The sequence below is a fragment of the Coffea arabica genome, chromosome 9e (assembly GCF_036785885.1).
Source record: "Coffea arabica cultivar ET-39 chromosome 9e, Coffea Arabica ET-39 HiFi, whole genome shotgun sequence".
Lineage (NCBI taxonomy): Eukaryota > Viridiplantae > Streptophyta > Magnoliopsida > Gentianales > Rubiaceae > Coffea > Coffea arabica.
In genome coordinates, this window is record NC_092327.1 from 37,085,999 (window position 1) to 37,106,958 (window position 20,960).

Sequence of the window (20,960 nt, forward strand, 5' to 3'; positions counted from 1 at the left end):
GGGGGGGGGGGATAACTCATACTCATGTGTGGGTAAAATTCCGGGTGAGTTCATTGCATGCACTTGTGACTAGCTTCTTAATTACTACTAGCAAGCAAGCAAGTAAATAACAAAACTAGTCACTAAATTATTAAAAAAATTTTAGTTTGATAAGTAAATTTTTCTCTTGAACCAAAATTGTTGTTTAACTATTAGAAAGTATAATAAGGAGGGGCGTCGATACTAAATACACACTTATTAAACACTTATATGCCCTTAGATTTTAAGTTTATTTGATGCTTTTTTTGTAGTTTCAAGAAATATGTGTATTTAGACAATGAAAAAAGAGAAAAAAAATAAATGATTGCATTGTAAAAGAAAATATTTTCAAACATTTTACAAGGGGTTTAAGAATATTTACTAATTTAAAATTTAATCAGCAATCCAAAATTTTCAATTACTAATAAACATGTAAAAATTTTCTAAAATTACTTTGGGTTATAGAAATATTTTTTACAAGATATGAGCTCCATAGCTAATTCTTTTTTCTTTGACCTCAAAGAATACACTTGAAGTAGGTGCAATAGGACCAATAGCAGAAAACAAGTGTGAGGACTTGACCAATAGTAGAAAACAAGTGCGAGTAGTCTTTTCCAATTTTGATGTAACTTTAGGTTCCAATGAAGGCAGGCAAAGCGGGCTGCGGATCATGAATTGGCTCGTTTTGCCAAGTTGTCCGACTTTGTTGACTCTTGTGGGATTTTTCCTTGTCTGTTTTCAAGCAATTGCTCCGCCAATTAGAGATTGGAATTTCCCTTTTGTCTATTGTTAAGCAAGTGGTGTTGGTGGTGGACGGTTTCAACCATCTAGTTGACGAGCCTTTCATTTTTATCAGACAAGAAAAACAAAAAAATGGTGAAATCATCCCAGATTTTGAGGCTCAGTATTTGTCATTTGATGCATAACCTAAATGACTTAACTAGTTCTGCTACCTGGCCTTGTTCATTCTTGGGAGTTGCATAAACCAGAATCAAGTATGATAATAAAGAGTGTAAATCCTAATGCCTTCATTCTTGGGAGTCACCAAAACCAATCAATTCCTGTGATTCCGAACATAGACACGCATGTTTTCAGTTAAACGAAGATGAAAGAGGAACGACAAATGTGTAAAAACCACTCTCGCTCCGGCAAGTTGGATGGTAAAATAGAAGAGATTGCGAGCAGGAAGTCTTGAATTCAAAAACTCGCTACTGTCACCCCATCGCGCCTGCAAGATAGTATTTGAGCTCTTGAAATGGTTGGAAGGAGCAAGACAAGCAAAGCATTCAACATATGGATTTTGAAAGAGGAAGTAGACATCTCAGTCAGGCAATTCATCAAACACCTAGTATTATCCTAGGCGGGAAAGCAACACTAGTAGGTTCACAAAAAACTTTTAGTCAAAAGCTACGATTTCTCTTCTCGAATGGCTTCAAAAGCAGGATCAGATGGCTGATCAGTTATAACCGAGTCGATGATACGAGGGTTTTGTTGCTGCTGCTCTTGTTCTTGGGATTGGGAGTTGATGAGCTGCTCCATGTCCCTCATCCTAGTCCTAGCAACATTTGTCACCAAAACTGCAACAAAACAAAGCAAAAACAGGAACCCATTTTAGCAGAAATGCGGAATTTCATGGAGGGACGGAAGTGGTGGACAAAGGAGAGACGAGAGACGGTAGCAATCAGTACCGGCGGCAGTTCCGATGGTCCAGATCCAGAGGATCTTAACTCCGGGACTCTTGTCTCTCCACATCTCTCTCTTTCTTGATTTACGGTTTAGACTTTGCTAGCTTCAATTGCAGTTTAACAAGTTGTACGTCTTTGATTGGCATTTGGCGCCCTTTTCAATCCAATTTGTTGGGCCTAGGAGGGTATCAGTCCAAACTCCAAACAAGATAAGATTGGTGAAGGAAACAAAACAATTGTGAATATGTAAATGGGCTTAGGCCTCGTTTGTGATCGGTTAAAAAAAAGGTCTTCCTTTTTCTCCATTTTAATTTCTTGGAGTATGAAAAGTTTGAATCTAATAACTCCATTAACATAGTTCGACACAAGAACAGTAATGTTAAATTGAATAATTGAGTATTATCATGTTTGACCATATTCATTTTTCCAATCACAAGCTCTCAAGTTTCACCAATTTTTTTTTCTTTTTTGATTACCATATTCTAGTTCTCAATAGGGGTTAAATCAAAATTGAAACTAATGGTTGTTGCAAATATGAAATGAATTAGAGCAAGGGACTAATGTGCAAGAGTTTTTTTTGTTTTTTTGGTCGCAACGATAACATTTTATAATCTAATCTATTCTAAAGAGGTTGTATAAGGGTTAGTAGGTATACAGATTCAAATAGATCAAAAGAGTTTGGATTTTTTTTACTATAGGTGGGTTCGAAACCCCGACTTATAGTCCAAAGAAGAATTTAATCTCTTTTTAGTGACCACTGAACCAAAACTCGGTGGTTTAATTGGCGTCAGTGCATCTTCCATGGCATTTTTTTTCCCTATTTGGTTTGGTATAACTCGGATACAAACACATAATTAATTGGTCTAAACGTAAGGTGGATTTTCAATCTCACGTTCTCAACCTTCATTAATTCTAACTCTAACAGCTCTCGGCGATCCCGAATGGTTTAATCACTAATCGTTTGTAGGCTGATAACTTGGTACATATGGCTTATTCTCGTTCCACCAGAAATCAACTTTTCTAAACACTGATCGACCTCTATTATTGGTGCAGGCAATTGTTGCTTTTCCAGTTGTAGACATATGTCAGTTCTAGGAAGCATTCCAAGCTTTCCAGTTTTAATCCATCATACCAAATGCTACTCAAAATATCATTTGATGTGATCGTCCAACCGAATTCTTTAGATACAACCTGAGAAGTACTATGAAATAATTTGTTGTTTTATATACAACTTGAGAATGTACAGTGAATCTATAAAATTGATTATTTATAGCCAATCCAGACGGGGCACTCATTTGTTAACGTGAACAATAACACCAGAATCACCTTCGGATGCGTTTAATAAGATTGAAGTATCAAAAATTAAAATCTAAAATGTGAATTCATTAAATTACTGAATTATTAACTATTAAAATCCCATCATTCGAATATATCTATATTAAATGATAAGTGAATAAGTTATCACTTATTTTTTGGAATAAATTTTGCCTAGAAAATTGAGTGACATCCGAGCTGTTTTATTTTTTATTATTAAATACATATGAATAGATTAAAATCTGAACCCAACCATTAGGTTTAAATACTGAATTGGATTATGAAATAGTACCTTAGTTTTCTGGGACTAATGTTGGTGTGCAGCTGCAACCATATTATATGTTTTCACCAAATTCTGCTCCATAGCCTGAATATCTACGTTGTACACTTGATGCTATAGTATTTACAAACCTATCGCAAAAGCATCCCATTTACTCACTTTTTTCCTTGATGAGTTGAGAAAAAATATTCGGGTATGTCCAGCATAATGCCCTTCCTTTGTATTGTTTCAAAGGGTCTTAGATCATTAATTGGATGCTATTGATCATTGATTCAGTAGAATACTGCGTATTTTGGTCAATTCCAGTTATATAAAAAATGCACAAAATTAACCATGCAAAGTTTGGAGACGGAGAAAATTTCTTCGCCTGCAAGTATGACTCAAGCCAAAGTTGCTTTTGTATAACTGGATGGACACATCAGGTAAAAATAACGAACATCACATTCATAGCAGGGTATATAATCCATCTATGCCAGCAGGAGAAGTGATAATTGAAGAACGTAAAAAATAAAAAATGAAGAGAAAAGGGAAACTAATGAAGATGTAAAATATGTTTTAAGGGCGTTTGGATGGGAGAGAGCTCAGGTAAATGTTTAATGGGAAGGCGGCAGAAAACAGTGCAAAGTCAGAAGCCTGAAGAAAACTTCAAAACTCTCGCATCATTAGTTCTCAACAACTACGCACGTCTTGCATTTCCAAGCAGTATAATATAATCATGCATGCAGGCGAGCTTCTAAAATCTCTCTGCCTATAAATCTCCAATAATCTACTCGAACTTTGTCAAACACTTAGCTCAATCTTTCATTGTTAAAGGTCTCTGGACATTGCAATCTCTCCCTGTCTCAAAAAGACGAACATACATAACCACAAAGTGACTAGCAAGCACAATGAGTTCTTTGACTTCCAAATTTGCTGTGCTTTTGATGCTTTCGTGTTTGATTTTCATCAAGTTTGAGTTCAGTCTGGCTTCCCCACTACTTAAAGTCGGGTTTTACAACAAATATTGCCCTCCTGCTGAGGAAATTGTCAGAAAAGCTGTTTACAAGGCTGTGGCTAGCAATCCAAGAACGGCTGCTGGGCTCATTCGGATGCATTTTCATGATTGCTTCGTCAGGGTATCCTATACTTTCTACCCTAAATAATATCAGCATTACACTATTTATAATTTTATCGTGCAAATGCCATGTCAACTTGTTGTAACGGATGAAAATTACCCAAACCATTTAAATGGAAGTAATTGTCAATCTTATTTCACATTCAGCAATTGTTCAGGCTATATATATGTTAAAGTTGTTAACAATGATCTGGAAAAATTAATGAATGAAGTTACTCAACTCACTTGACTTGTTATTGTACCGTAATTCTAGCCAAGATATATTCACCAAATCTAAGTCTTTGATTGTTTTAAATCTTCAATTGTTAAGTTCTGTCATGACAATTCAGGGTTGCGATGGTTCTGTGCTGCTAGACACAGTTCCTGGGAGCCCTGCAGCTGAGAAAGATAGTATTGTCAATAACCCAAGCCTTCATGGGTTCGAGGTAATTGATGCAGCCAAAGCCGAAATCGAAGCTACATGCGCTAAAACTGTCTCATGTGCGGACATAATAGCATTCGCTGCACGAGACAGCGCCCTAATTGCTGGAGGGATAAGCTATCAAGTGCCTGCTGGACGTCGCGATGGCCGTGTTTCTTTGAGTGATGAAGTTATACAAAATCTTCCTGCTCCTTTCTTCAACGTCACGCAACTCGAAGAAAATTTCGAAGCAAAGGGATTGTCCCTGGATGAAATGGTTACGCTTTCCGGTGCTCACTCCATTGGTGTTGCACATTGTTTTTCCTTCTCAAACAGGCTTTACAACTTTAGTGCTAGTCATCCTCAAGATCCTGCGCTGGATTCCGAATACGCAGCATTCTTGAAAACAATTTGCCCTCCTCCAAGTAACGGTGGCAGCAGTAACCCAACTGCTAATCTTGATGTTTCAACCCCTTTTCGCCTGGACAACAAATATTATGTGAACTTAAAATATCATCGTGGGTTATTGACATCTGATCAAACATTATTGAGTAGTCCCTCGACTGCTAAGCAGGTTTGGTACAATGCAGTATATGGATCTGCCTGGGCTGCCGAATATGCTGCTGCTATGGTGCATATGGGTTCCATTGATGTGCTGACTGGTAAAGTGGGGGAGATCAGGAGAAATTGCCATTTCGTGAACTGAGTTACCACTTGGCTTTGCTCAAAATGGAATTGGCCCGAAGCTCGAATTTGTGTGTGTGTTTTGGCTTATTTGTTAAGTGATTTCTCGATAAATTCAACTGTGATTCATCTTCTTTTTTTTTTTGGGCAATTTCATGAAAATCCTGAATTGATGTTTCTTGTAAAAAACAATTGTATCGAATTCAAGTTCGACCAAATTCACAATGAATGTGTCTTTTGTTTCAGTTTTCCTCTTTTTGGGGTTTCTTGGTTTATTTGATTGGATTAATTAGCTCACAAATTCTTACACTTGAACCAAGATATGGATGAGTACCAATTCACAGACATTTCTTGTTTCTCTCCCTTTTTTCCTCGAACAATATCTTTATATGCTATTAGGTCAAATCTCCATTAATAATAACAAGCTTACATGCATTTGGTTCCAAAATCATGTCAAAAAATATATCTCAATTTACAAAGATTATATAACTGGTCAAATATTTGAAATCCATGGCTTCTTGACTTGGATTTTAGAAATTTCTTGAAGGTACTGGCTGTATGAGATTAAAGTTAAAGGTTTGGGATTCAAAACCTCTTTGTTCTTTAACTGGCTCCAAAAAGCTTAAATAATAGTAGTATCAAGGGACCTGATTCACCTGAACGTCCATTTAACTAATGAAGTTCGAGGACTTAAGGATGAGGTTTTGAATACGAACCAGATGGAGTAGGTTTAGGACCAGAGGAGTAATTTATCCTAATTAATAATTATCGTTGTGATGATTAATTGAACATGACATCCAGATTGCTATGAGACAGTAGTCTTAAAGCTGGCTATGAGCAAAGCTGTAATAGCACAATGGAAGAAGGTGGAGGTGGAAGTACAAGACAAGCAGCTTCTCAGGTACATTTTTCTCACAAGGCTCGGGATATTAGATTAGCTACATTGGTGGAAGGCATTCGTCATCTAAATTTATTGTTTCAAACGTGCTCTTTTTGTTTAGTAATTAGGAATAAGAATCACATAAGTAATAAGATTAGCTGCTATGCGTTAAATATAATACAAGATGAGGAACTACTGATTCGTCAATGCTCAAGTGCACTGATTGTATAGTTTGATCGAATATTTGCTCGCAATTGCACAGCTTTTGAAATCAATATAATTAAGTTATCGTTTCGGTAAAAAATAAAAAAAGATTAGCTCAGTTTCGGTAAGAAAAAAAATGAAAAAGATTAAGTTATAGTTTCGCAGTTGCTCTTATTTTCAAACCGATCTTCAGGCTCTATCTTTTCTTCTAAAATTATTTGTCAAACGATGATTGTAGTCGTAAGAAAGCCCATTTCGTGAAATCATCAAGAAATTTCACTGGAGGCTGCAGGCCGAGGAACAAGGCCGAAAAGGGGCCTAGACATGTACTAGCAAGCCTTTTCCTCTGTACTGGAAATGAAGAATCTGCGAAAGCTTTGGCAATAAAAACTCAATGTATAATCAAACCACTGGTAACCCTTATTTAATTTGTTGGGCTACAACCTTAGGCACATCATTACTTTTGAAGGACTTGGAGAGCATTGTCATCCTGAACGGAACTCCTAGCCTGGATCTTTGATTAATGCCTTATTTTGGATGATTGCCAATTGGAGAGTGGACCAAGTAGTTCTCAACCTCTCAACCAACCAAATAGTTCTCAACCATCTTGCACTTGCTCACTCGAATTTTGTGGCAGTATAGTGCAGGACTCACCAGTAAAATCAAGAGATTGGCTATTGCAAGTTTGCAACCCCTAAAATCAAGAGTCAATATGAGTCGGTAAAAATGGACTATTTCCTCGTAAAAGGTCACGTATACAAATCTCGTTATTAATGTGACGACTGTATTGATGGACGGTGTATGATCCTGAATGCATGTCCTGATTCATGATAGTAACAAAAATCGAGTCTACCTAAATTAAATTTTTTTTTTTTTTACCAACAAAAGAAGAAAAATAAAAGAGAGCCATTACGCAATTCCATTGTACATCACTTGCGTGTAATGGTAAAAAGAGATTAAGAAAGCTAACAAAACGAGAAATGGTAAAAACTTGCTCTTCGCCCTTCTTGTATATGCCAAATACATCTATAGACATCTACCTCAACCAATCTTGCTTGCAATCTAGTGCAGTTTATCTAATTATTGTGTGCAAGTGTTGTTCCAGCTCCATGTTTTTTAGGGTAAAAAAACGAAAACAAGGCGTTTTTGAGAAGGACGATAGGTTCTCACTGGATATGGGGAGTGGGATCTACAGGCACCAGTACCACTCGAATTTTCAATTTCTTCACGAGCACAGGAGGACCAGCAAATAAAGAACAAAAACTCTTGAATACTGACACCAACCAAAAGCAAAATTACCATATCAGTATATTACTGCAATGCAGTACAACCATGCAGAAACTATGATCACCATGTCCGCTGCCCAAAAAGGGTTGGAAGCAGTAATCTTGTAATAATATCTAAAAGGGCCTACAAAATTTGTGGACGATAAGGGAAGAGTTGTGCAGCAAGAATATGTAGAGGGTCCACAATCTTTTTTCTTTAGCATAGAGTAGATGATATGGAGCAGACGGACAGAAAGATCCGTGGACTGTTAAGGGTTGATATTTCCAGCTTTCCTTTTCTTGTTTTCTACTTTGGACACGAGGAAAGCTGATGAATTTCATGTTTTACCGACAGAATTTCATGTTTTAAGAAATGCATGCATGAGGAGAAGCTTTGTATAGTTTAGATGAGGATAGAAAGAGATGAATGCTCACCATTTTCGAAGAATTCACAAATGTATTGCACCTAATGGGTATTTTCTTGGAAAAAAAAAAAATAAACATTCATCACTTAATTTGAACCTAATGAAACCTGTATTACACCTACTGAAGACAAGATCTTAAAGGCTTTCTAAAAATTGATGCGATCACATTAGAAAAGATGACTATACCACCAAATTCTGATTATTATGAGGCAAGCAAGATTCATCTTCGTTTCATCCTCCTAAAAGCTTTCATCTCGCAGAGACGAGGCAAAAGTATTTTGTCCTGTGAAGTAGTATCACTTTTGACCAGTTTAGAATGACTACGTGCTTCCCCCCCCCCCCCCCCCCCCCCCCCCTACTTCTGGCTAGCAGCTCCCTCTCCGTATTCTTAACAGTAGGTATTTTGCCTTCTATTGGGGGTTTGTTCTTATAACTATTTTGTCACATTATATATATGTTTTTTTAATTAGCATTTTATGTTATATTATAAAAAGTGCTATAGTATTATTCAAAATAAATTTTTCATACCCTACAAAATTGAATGCCATACCAGCTAGCTAGTTCCAAAACGAAGACATGATTGACATGTTTGAAACTGGTATAATAAAAGTAATAATTTCTCCCAAATCCCTTCGATTGTTCTCGGCCATGAACACTCTAATCGACTAGTTTTTTTTTTTTTTTGGATAATTTCAAAAACCTCCCCTAAGGTTTCTAACTATTTCACTGATCGCTCTTAAATTTCAAAAATTACATTAACTTCTTTGAGATTTATTATCTTATAACATTTAAGTCTAACCAGTAATTAAAAAATGATACTAGGGGAGAGAATATAATTTGATTCCTCCATTGTCCCTCATCTACTATATTATTTAGTTAATCTAATACCAACCTATATATTAAAGAAAAACGCTAGAATTTGCTATTTTATCATCAAGGATCAAGACACATATAGCATCACAAAATAGTGTATTATTCTATGTATTTCATTTAATGTAAGATCCAAATTATTCTTTTCAGTTATAGATTCATTGTCAAACATGATCAACAATAAATAATTAAAAAAAATCTAAAACCGAAACATTACAAAAAGCAAACTTTAATACCATAAAAATCTCAACAACTAATCTGAATATGTTGATAAGTATATTTGCGATGCTAAAGTTCTTCACACCCTGTAATATTTTGGTTGCAAATTTTTTGATTATTTATTGTTAATTATGTTTGGTAATAGGTACTTAACTAAAAAGAGTAAATTGGATCTTGCATTAATTAAAAAATATAGAATAATATACACTATTTTTTGATGATGTATGTGATTGACCCCCTAATAATAAACAGCAAATTTTAGAATTTTTCTTTAATGTGTGAATTGGTATTAAACTAACTAAATAATGTAGTAAATGAGAGACAATAATGAAATCATGTTATTTTTCTTTTCATAATACAGTTTTTAATTATTAAATTGGGCCAAAATGTTACAAGATAATTAATTTCAAGAGAAATCAATAATATAATCTTCGAAACTTGAAGGGTGGCTAGTAAAATAGTCGCTCTGAAATTACCACCACCATTTCTTTATTTTCTTTTTTTTTTTATCAACCATCAATCAACTTCTAGGATCTGTTCCGTATGTATGACGTGATTGATTGATTACGATCTAACGGACCATTAGCTGCGGCGTTCTCTGATTGGATAGTCCAGCTATCCCCTGTAAATTATCGCCAACAAAAATGTCAGCCTCAATTGCTCGCCTACCAGAAAAATTCGGCTCACTCTTAAAGGCTGGAAACAAGAAATTGACCAGGTTAGGTTGATCCATAAAATGTCAGAACGATCCTGCCAAAGTATAGCCTGAGTGATTAGACCAGGTTAAGCCCATCATTTCTATTATTTTCATCCTGCAAGTGACTGGCCGGTTTGAACTTTGAATAATTCCAAGCGCAACGTTTCTGGCATTATCATTGTCAAACCCGAAATACACAAGCATTTCTGACTATAGGTTTCGTGACAAAAATGACTAGATTACTTATTAGAAATTGCTACGGGCGCCGCCAAAAGTTGGTAAGAGTAGGACTTTTTTTTTTTCCCCCTTTTGTCGATATAATAATTTTTACTATATACCTGCTCCTACTCTACACTAAGTGGAAGGGATAGATCAATAGATAATTTAAAAGGAACTGAATTGCCATCGGATCAGACGAGTTTCATCGCTAGTGAAAATCTAAAAAATTTTGAATAAAAATACAAGTTAAGAAATTTGATCTTTTGACAGCCAATTACACTAAAGGTAGTTGGTTACGTAGGAATAGGACTAGAGAGTGCACTTTAGTCGACTCATTATTGTCAAACTGCAACTCGACGGACAAGCAAATATGGTGGTACATTGACCTTCATAAAATGGAAATGTGGAGTTGGTCCAAATAAGAGTTATGTAACCACCGAGCCGAAACTCAGTAGCCACTCTTTGAACCGAAAGTTGTTGTTGGTTCGAATCACTTCTTTAATCTAATTAAGTTTGTATACCTGTTAACCTCTTATATAGTCTCTTTAGGCTCTCATCCCTATAAAATAGGATAAATTAGGATATAAAAATATTATCGTTGCAGTAAAAAATAAAAAATAAAGAGTTGGGTGCAATAATTATGCTTCAATACCGTAAGGGGCAGGCAGATGCATTTTATTATCAGCGTTATCACTTTCTTTAGAGAACGTGTCAATTTTTTGTGATTATGCCCACATCTAAGTGTGCTGCATTAATTTGTTTGCTGCGCGAGCGTTTAGTTCATCTCTGCATTCTCTTCTTTGTGAATTTCTGCTGTTGTCCTCTCTTGAAAAAGCAAACAAAATATTCTACTTTTTCCCTAGTGATGTTGAGCATCAATTAGGAATTTTACCTCGTTTCATAGGAACTTTGATAGTGGGAAAATATATAGCTCCTTCAAACAAATTCATTATTGTCAATCGCAAAAAAATTGTGATTAAGTGTTAAGTCCTGTGCGTGATGAAGAATAACAAAAATAAATAAATAAATATTAGTTTACTTATATCATAAAAAAAACCTGACATGTATCACATTATAGTCAGTACTTCAATATATTTTTTTTGAAATAATCTCCTATCCAAACACACTATCGATTGTTTTTTAGATATTTTTCATATTACATTTGTAGATAAACAAAAAAGAATGTTGTAGATTTCTATTTGGATGACAGTTTTTGAAAATACTCTGTTGAATTTTATTATATATATATATATATATATATATATATATTCTCTCATTCATAAAATGCTGAGTAATATTTTGGTAACAATTCTTTCATAAAAAGCTATCTAAATGGTTAATAGCAAAAAAAAAATGCAGTAATTATTAATTAAGCCAATCATTTAAAAGAAACTACCATGTACTACTCATATTTTCATCATAAATTAATTAAAACAATAGTTATTCTTGCCTTACGCAAACTAATATTTATGTAAAACTTATATTTCAACCAGCTCAAGCAAAATCTCTCATCATTTAGTCAAACCAACAGTGACAGTTATAATTGTCTCTTCTTATAGTAATTGTTTTAGTCTCTGAAAATGTGGAGAAAACGTTTATCATAAAAATTTGCAAATGCATGCCTCTCGTGTCCAGTACTATAATACGTAGAGACAAAAGCCCCCTCCCCAATTGTATCACGATCCATTCTCATTTTTCAACAACCAAAATAGATCCTCGTTTTTTGTCTCTTCGCATGATTTTTTTTTTTTTTTGTTTCTTCGCATGTTTCTTCGCATGATTTCTAATATCTCTTCAGATTGGATCAATTTCATGGTTTCTAATGTTCCTCGTTATTCACGAGGCACTGGCACAAGAAAATAAGCCGCATAAGTCTTAACGTTCCATCAACATTAATCTGCATCATTACCCATAGCTAAATTTTGGATATAAATTTATGATTAATCTTTCCTACACTGTCAGGTATATACTAACGGAGTTGGATTAATGTCATATCATTTGAATTTGAATTTAAATATCAAATTACATATATATATATAATATGCATCTAAACTCGCTAGTATATACACTGTCAGTATATAAAAGATTTATCCATAAATTTATGTATTCTAGCCTCTCAAGTTTAACTGCAGACTAGAAACACACCCTTTTGTCACTCACTTCTATGTTACTAATGTACCTTAATGGAGATAAAAATTGCACTAATGTCACTTTATGTTATACCTAAATCGCTTCGAACTTTTAGTTTTTTATTTCGTGATTTGTCTATGTGAACTTCCTTTCAAGATTCTCTTTATTTCATCTTGTTGTGAAAGTTCTATGCCTTAAATTGTGTGGTTTTTGTAATGTTTCACTTATATTTTCCATACTAAAATACAATTCGACCAACTCATATATTACTCATACACACATACAAGATAAAAGCTAAATTTGTCATTTATTAGTTTACATCGGATAGAAGAAATTGCATGTAGAGCCCTAGGGGACTTGGTAAATTTTGTTGCCCTCTTGGTATCAAAACGGTTTGATGCATGCTTCAATCAAGGAATAGTGCAAATTACCTGCATGCCAACGATTGGAATTGAAACGGGGATAAAACCAAACTCATAAAACAATATACCATCATTTTTCTTTGGACAAAAAAGAGAGAGGAAGGATGAAATAAAGAGCCATTTTTCTCGCCGAACTACGTAGTGATCTAATCTACTAAATGCCAATAAGAGTCTACACAATTCTAGTGCTCCCCGGCCCACCTGCTTATTAAGTGTATCGGCTGTCTTTGCTGGTGATGTGATTTCCAAAATTTCCCCCCGGGTTCGATTAATTTCGTGGTGTCCTCTTTTTTTTGGATGAATATGGTGCCTAATTCTCCTCGTGGCACACGAGGCATTGGCAGAAGCAAATATTTCAATAAGCAATTCAGTTTCCACCTATAAAGAAAAACAAACAACCCTGAATCATGATGATATTTTTTAGCGATAGAGACGAATATGAGAAATTTTAAAATCAAGAATCTGAACCATCATTTAATTTAGTTTGTTTGTATCCCATAAAATCGTATATCGCTTAGTATAGAATTTTCTAACAATTAATACTTATAACCTGTCACATATAGGTATTCATAAAATATGACGTACACGACCATATCATTTAAATGTTCTTTGAAAAAAAATTGAGATATCTAAATAAGAAACATACTTATACATTTTGTTCTTTCACTACTCTTTTTTTTTTTTTTTTCTCTTTTGGTTATTGTATCTTCGAGGAGATAAGTGAGTTTTATTATTATGTCCTTAAAAAAGAGAATAGCCTTTAATCTTTTCTCGTGTCACGCTGCACTCCCTAATTTTTTTTTTTTTTCTCAAGAACAAGAAACGTGTACGTCTAACATGACCCGCAAGATAGAGGATTTAAAGGAGCTCTCTCTAGCCAGCGGTCCAGTTGTTGGTTGGCTCACGCAATTGGACGTATGTATCTCGTCCCTTTCTTGTCATTAAAAATCGGGCACCGGCTGACCCAAAATCGGGCACCTGTTGGGACAAACGGCAATTGATGTCTTCTTCAATCAACCCAGAAACAGGTTCAGACAAATTTCGCAGTTAGTCTGAAAAAATTCACATGCACATGATGCCCTTGTGAAAAATACACAAATTGTTTCCCGTTGCAGTCCGAAATTGACATGCACCCATCATGTCGTTGGGAACAATACAAGGGGCTTAGGATCCTCTGAAATTGAACACAATAAAAAATAATAATAGAAAAAAGAAATATACCACAGAAAAAAGTAAAAAAAAAAAATATTTTATCAGGGTCATTTTTTTTTCTTTTTAAGTTTTTTCGAGCTCTATGATGTGGAAAAGTGGGTGGTGTGAGTCAAGACGTGCGAGCGAGCGATGATGTAAATTAACATTTCTAACCATAAAATGAGGAGTACGAATATCAATTTCCTTCATTTCCGTTTAAGTGTTAAACGTGTTAAACTTAAATAATTGTCTGAAATTATGACCGAAACCTAAATATGATTCTTACGAAGCATTTGATCATAACATAGAAATTAAACAACCCATGTAATGATATTCAAAGTGGTAATTTTGTTTTTTTTATAACTTTAATTCACGTTGTGTATTTAGTACTATATACATCTTCGAAAAAGTGTTAGTGAAGATAAAATAAAATTCAGAAAATGAATATATTCCCACCATTTTCTTTTGACGAACTGAGGCGGCGGGGGAATAAGCTAGGATGAAAGAAAAAGATTCTCCATTTATAATTGTTCCCTTTTGACAAAAAAAAAATTTATAATTGTTCCCTCTTGACAAAACTAAATTTATAATTGTTCCAACCTATACATTTTTTTATAATTGTCCCCACCTACGCCTTTAAACTATCAAAGGTCTACAACTTTTCTTACTTTCTCGTCTCTGTCTATGTAGGAGGAGGGGCAGGAAAGCTTGTAAGATGCAACTACCATGGCTAAAATTTGATTAAAAAAAAATGTAAGATTCAAATTGTATCTTGTATATTATTTTTTACATTATGTGTAAAGTATAAAATTTTGTTTTATAGTTAAACGTTATTGAAAGTGAATTACATCGTGTACATATAAAGTTACATCTTGTACATTTTGTATAAAATCAGCTCGTACGATTCTCCTATCAACCGTTCTGGCACGGTGTACATCTATGTAGTATTATTGACAGGGATAATTCAGAAACATTTCTTGATGTTTCTAATAATTTCATCTAATACCTTTAAAATTTTTAATGTTGCACCTAACTCCCTTAATCTTATAAAATGATCATAATAACCTTAGCATATCAATATTTTTCATGCAATAAAATAATATGCTCCTAATCTTGTGCACATGAATGCGCATTTCACACAATTAGACATGAAACGGAAACAAAGACAATGTTCACTCATGGAATAATCAATTATGTCATAAACACATTTTTAAACATATTAAAAATTAAGTTTTGCTTAGAGGATCTAAAATTGAATAAAAGAATATGTGGCTGAAAGGTGTTTAAGCGGGACAAGGCTGATGTCGGTGCTCCAATATTTGAAGGATAAGGCGTCATATTAATGCAGTTGGTGAGATTTTTTTGAACCTAATGGTGCCAATTTTCTTTTTCTTTTCACTTAAATTGAGGTTTTAGAATTCAGGAGTTGATGATGGTGATGGTAACGAAGATAGTGATATTATGATTTAGGATGCGAGAATATGAAAGGTTTAGAATAGTAGAGATGAGTATTGAAAGTGGATTTGTGATGTTGTATGGTTAATTCATTCAAAAATTTTGACCACTGAATAATTTTTGTCATTAAAATAAGAATCTAAAGAGAGGTATGTATAATTTTCAAAATCTCAAAGGGGCTAAAAGTGAAATTGTCAAAAAACTCGAGGGAGGCTTCTGAAATTGCCCCTCATTTATATCCTGACGAACGGCCAGGTAGGTGCCGAGCCACCTCCAACCTCCCACAGTCCCACCCAACAGACTTTGGCCTTTTTCTTGGCTACAAAAGCCATTCAGAAAGAGAGAAATCAGAAAATGTCTTCCACATTCACCACTCCTCGTTTTCAAACCGTCCTCAAGAGGATCTCACTCTCCTCCTCTTCCCCCACTTCCTCCTCGACATTTCCAGTCCTCAGATCTCATTCCCCATTTGCTACCTCCTTCCTCAAACAAACTCTCTCCGCTGCCGCATCACCTCTCTGTCGGAGCTCGCTGTCTTCTTCTGCCTCCTCCTCGTTCTCGCGCATGTCCGCAGTTACAGCATCCACCAGCAGCTCCACAGTCATGGGTGATGCAATTGCCGATGCGGCAATGGACGTCGTCCAGAGACGCCTCATGTTCGAAGACGAGTTAATAACCTTCTTCTTATTTCTCTACGCCTGTTCCCTTTAACATTTTACCTTTTATGTGGTCTCCGGTTTGCCTGCGAGCGCGGAAGTTGCTTCGGATGCTTTTTTTTTTGGGTTCTAATATAGCTTCTCGAATTTTTTAAGATCATATATTCGTGCTGTGTGGACGTAAGTCTTACGATTTTCATGTGGCTTAGTTAGGTCAGTTTTGAGATTTTAGATTTGAATCCGTGTAAAGAGGAGAGGAATGGCATCATCCGTTCATTTTGTTCTCATTGTTGTTTTGGTTGTGATTTTATTAGAGTGTTTTGAATTTTAATTAGAATCTCCAACAAGTCTTTTGAAAAAATTTAAATTTCTTGTCTTGCACGAATAAAAGTTAATGAACAGTCTAATCCGTGTTTGGGTTGAAAGTGGTGAATTAGGTTCGCAGAGATTTTGTTGTTTGAAATTTCTTTGTCAAGGGGAAAAAAAAGGATACACGGATCCGTGTTGATGGGACAAATCTGAATTGACATATGCTACTTTGAAGACGGGCCAAAAAAGTAAAGAAGGAAATGAAGCCCTTCTTTGATTTCTTTTCTTGACCTATAAATCAAATGGAGCTAAAACTTTACTAATTTCACTCGAGCAGTTTTTTTCCTCTAGGAGGAAGTTCTTTTCTTTACATTATTGCTGTTCTTCATGATTTATGTACAACGGAAGAAATATCAAATTTGTTTGGGTGAAATTGGTTTTATGAGCTTTTCCTGACTCGTGAATATTCCCAATCTGAAGTTTGTTAGGTGATTTGTCCCAGTATATAGAAATCAGCGCACTTTTAGAGTGCGTAAGGTTATTATACCATTTTCTGGGTTAATATGATGAAATATCAAGTATCCAGCATTTTATCTTTGGAAAAGAACTCTTGCAAATCTGACTGTAAAAAGTCTCTGCAGATTTCTGTTGTTCTTTTTTGTTTTTCTCACTCTTTGGAAATCTGAATATGGTTAAGTTGACAGAACGATACTGGGCATATTGATCATTCCTGATGGTTTTGTTTGTATTGTGTACGATAGCTGTTTACTGCTTACTTTTCCTCTACTGCAGTCGGCTGATATTTTTCCCCTAATCGTTGCTTTTATTTTGTTTGAGCTTTAAGAAGGACCTCTTGTTTTGCTTTTTAAGTATTCTCAGACAAAAGTAGCCTTTTATCTTTTTAAAATTGTTTTTTCCAGAAATATTTTCCTTGTAAAGCTACTTTAAATCGTTAAAGCAAATGAGAAAAGGCATGTCATGAGATAGAAGTTCTTATTAACAAATTTTGTGCTCTAATTTGATGAAATGCCTCATCAACATGATGGCATGATGTGGACTAGTTGTGTTGAAATTTTTAATTTAAAAAATGAAAAATTTTCCCAGTTTATGTCAAAATTTTGAATGTGGATGAGTTTCATTAACTTTCAATTCCCATGCATCCTATTTCTTTCCCATTTCTTTCTGTCTTTCAGTGTTTTGACCCAATCGTATGATTCTTGATCCTGCAGATGCATTTTGGTAGATGAGAATGATCGTGTTGTTGGTCATGATACCAAATATAATTGTAAGTTGGTGCTTTTCTTCATTTTACTCTCTCTCTCTCTCCGCCCTCTCTCCCTGTATCACATTCACCTGCTAAATCTAGATATTTATGTATATTTGGATGGTTCCAATTCACTGGCTAACAATAGATTTCCTGTCTTGCCAAGTTGATTCTGTGTCATTGTTCGTAACCATGGTTTTATATGCTTCAGAAATAGTGCTATTTTCTCATCACTTTGTGGCAAGTATGGCTTACCGTCAAAGCATTAGCATTATTTTGGTTTATTTTGAGTTCCAGCTTCTTTAACATTGATCCTAATTCCCTCTTATGTTCACTTTCTTGCTAATATCTCATCACTTGGATAATTAGTAGTTAGTCGAGATCTGGCAGTCCAATAAAATCTGAGATCTCATCTCAGTCATATGCATTGTACAAAATTTAATTGCACATGATGGGCTTCTGAAGTCACAGAAACTTACAAAGCCTTGTGTGGAGTAGTTTGAGTCTGTATGATTAAGATTTTGTTAGTTTCACATACTATAGTGTAGGCTAAGGATGCTTTTACGTTATCTGGACAATTAAAATATGGTAGTTTTTGATATGCAGGCCACTTGATGGAAAAAATTGAATCTGAAAATTTGCTGCACAGAGCTTTTAGCGTATTCTTATTCAACTCAAAGTTTGAGTTACTTCTTCAGGTATGCACTGCAAATGATGTTTGCTGGTTCATGTGATGTAAGAGTCAATTGGGACTTGTTTCCCCTCTCCATTTTCAGAACATCTTTGACATTGCATTTTAAAAAATTTAGATTCCATTTAATGTCCCTGTTCTCTCCTGAATCCTGACTTTTAGAGACAATGTGCCTAGTGCCTCCTTAACAATGTCTCAATGGTTTTAGTGGGTCGTTGTTATCACTCATTTCATGAGTATTCAGGGACCAGCATACGTATTACATTTATCAATTGTAATTTACAAAATGACGACATATGCTGCCAAGAGGTGAAATCCTATATGCACTTGCCTCCTTACTGATTGTACCTGAGACACTCACAGACAATAAGCAATAATTCTATTCATGTGTTCGATCCATGTTTAAGTTAAGAATCTTGCCAGATTCCAAGGCGGGCTACAAATGATTATAAAATTTCCATGGAAATAGGACTTTTTTCTCTTCATAGTGGAAATAGGATACATACTTGCATGTGTTGTCAGTTATTTTCATGCAGAAAATAACTTCTAAGATACTCAACTTCATGCTCATATTATCTGAAAGTTTTTACGTGCTTAAAGAAAGAACAAAAATTGTTATTTGCTATGTGTAATCATGGAGTAGTTGAGCTTTGACTCGCATTTAAATGAAAAGAGAGAAGCATGCAATGAAGTTAGAGCTCAAATGTTACTTCCCAGATCCTGGGATCAGGTTTCTTACCTGTGGTCATCCATCAAGAATGCATTGTATAATGCGAAAATTCACATAATCTCAAAAATCTAAAGGTGGTGATAGCGGGTGAAACTATACAAGCTTTTGGTAACATAACACCATTTCAGGCATTTTAGTTAAAATCTTGCCAAATATTTTAATCAGTAAAGATGGGCTTCCTCAACTGGCAGCCTTGATTGGAAGTATTGAGAGATCTTGGAAATCTGATAAGGATGACGTTTATAACCAACCAAGAGCTGGCCATTGTGAAAACTCTAGTCCTCAAACAGTATCTATGCATCATTAACAATTCAGGTGTTTTAATTCTGTCCTACCATTTCTTTGGAACATCTTTTGGGGTTGCAATCCTCTCTTATAAGGGATACAGTTATATTTTAATGTGGTGTAAACAAAGGTGCTTACGTTCAGCATGTTCTAGGACTTTGATCTTGTGCAAGTATTAATCCATTTCATGACTATACCTAAGTATGCTGACTAGCATTCCAGTTCTTTGCTTGCTCCATTTGTCCATTTTCGTCTTCACTAGGCCTTGGACTAAATATCTTATTTTTGCAGCAACGATCTGCAACCAAGGTAACTTTTCCTCTAGTATGGACAAACACCTGCTGCAGCCATCCACTGTACCGTGAATCAGAACTTATTGAAGAGAATGTTCTTGGTACATCTATTGTTTATTTCTAATTGAGATGTGAATTTGGCAATTCAGCTTTTTTCTCAATCTTATGTATGTAGTAACTTCTTAGGAGTGAGGAATGCTGCACAAAGGAAGCTTTTGGATGAGCTGGGTATTCCAGCTGAAGATTTGCCAGTCGATAAGTTTACCCCTTTGGGTCGTATGCTTTACAAAGCCCCATCTGACGGGAAGTGGGGAGAGCATGAACGTAAGAAATGTTTTTATAATGACGCTTAGCATGTTTGATCAGTCATTCCCTCTGTGAGTACATGTAGTATGTTTTGTCTACATTCCACAGTGATTTTCTCTGTCCAAGTTCACCATTTTTATTGCATCTGAAGTGTCGCATCAAAATATCCTAATGCAGTAGATTAACTGGTGACAAGCTTGACTCAGAGGTCTATGTTCTCTTTCTTAGAACCATCTCCTTTTATTGGGGAAGTTTGGCTCGTGTAACTTTTCAAGATTTTTTACCTGATTTTCTGCTTCCTCAGATTTTGCCTCGTGTCAATCTGTTATTCAACCAGCCACTGCATCCTTTTGTTTCTTACAATTGTGTACTTTTAGTAATACATCTCTGGTAACTTGCAGTTGATTACCTTCTCTTCATTGTTCGGGATGTCAAGGTGAATCCCAACCCAGATGAAGTTGCTGATGTGAAGTACATCAATCGGGAGCAGTTGAAAGAGCTTTTGAGAAAAGCAGATGCTGGTGAGGAGGGTCTCAAGCTGTCCCCTTGGTTCAGACTGGTGGTTGACAATTTCTTGTTCAAGTGGTGGGAACATGTTGAGAAAGGGACACTCTTGGATGCAGTTGATATGAAAACCATTCACAAGCTGACTTGAGCTGTTAGCTCTGGTTCGTGACTAATAAGTTTGAAGGTGTGATAACTGTAGGAAGATGCATAAGGCTTTACATTGCTAGTTTATATCTTTTTCCTGTTTCAGGCTTTGAGTGAGTTTAATAACTGTACGAACTGTATTATATATGTTTCTTGATTTTGTATGAAATAAAAAAAATCACTGAAGTTTCTGTTGGCTTTTCGCAATTTCGAGCGGTTTTGAAAAGTTGGAATTCGTTTGATTTGTTATCCTGAAGCAACTTGGTTGCTCTACACGCAGACATGTTGAATTAGACTTTTGTG

The 20,960-nt window shown here is 35.2% G+C and overlaps 2 protein-coding genes across 2 annotated transcripts; both read left to right on the plus strand.

Annotated features, from left to right (window-relative positions):
- Nucleotides 1-4,095: 4,095 nt before the first annotated feature.
- On the plus strand, nt 4,096-5,634 carry LOC113710683 (peroxidase 5-like). Its single transcript, XM_027233805.2, has 2 exons — nt 4,096-4,412; nt 4,741-5,634. Exons 1-2 carry the CDS (start codon nt 4,185-4,187, stop codon nt 5,515-5,517), a joined length of 1,005 nt encoding a protein of 334 aa, XP_027089606.2. The 5' UTR covers nt 4,096-4,184; the 3' UTR covers nt 5,518-5,634.
- Nucleotides 5,635-15,725: 10,091 nt separating this feature from the next.
- Nucleotides 15,726-20,864, plus strand: LOC113709314 (isopentenyl-diphosphate Delta-isomerase I-like). The gene is made up of 6 exons (XM_027232055.2): nt 15,726-16,140; nt 17,667-17,722; nt 18,308-18,399; nt 19,699-19,801; nt 19,887-20,024; nt 20,408-20,864. Exons 1-6 carry the CDS (start codon nt 15,827-15,829, stop codon nt 20,659-20,661), a joined length of 957 nt encoding a protein of 318 aa, XP_027087856.1. The 5' UTR covers nt 15,726-15,826; the 3' UTR covers nt 20,662-20,864.
- Nucleotides 20,865-20,960: the final 96 nt, after the last annotated feature.

Excerpts from the sequence above, each read along its gene's own strand:
- LOC113710683 (XM_027233805.2), top strand. The coding sequence starts at position 4,185 with ATGAGTTCTTTGACTTCCAAATTTGCTGTGCTTTTGATGCTTTCGTGT. Across the intron at positions 4,413-4,740 it reads TTCATGATTGCTTCGTCAGG|GGTTGCGATGGTTCTGTGCT; the intron begins GTATCCTATACT and ends ATGACAATTCAG.
- LOC113709314 (XM_027232055.2), top strand. The coding sequence starts at position 15,827 with ATGTCTTCCACATTCACCACTCCTCGTTTTCAAACCGTCCTCAAGAGG. Across the intron at positions 17,723-18,307 it reads TCATGATACCAAATATAATT|GCCACTTGATGGAAAAAATT; the intron begins GTAAGTTGGTGC and ends TTTGATATGCAG. Across the intron at positions 18,400-19,698 it reads AGTTTGAGTTACTTCTTCAG|CAACGATCTGCAACCAAGGT; the intron begins GTATGCACTGCA and ends TTATTTTTGCAG.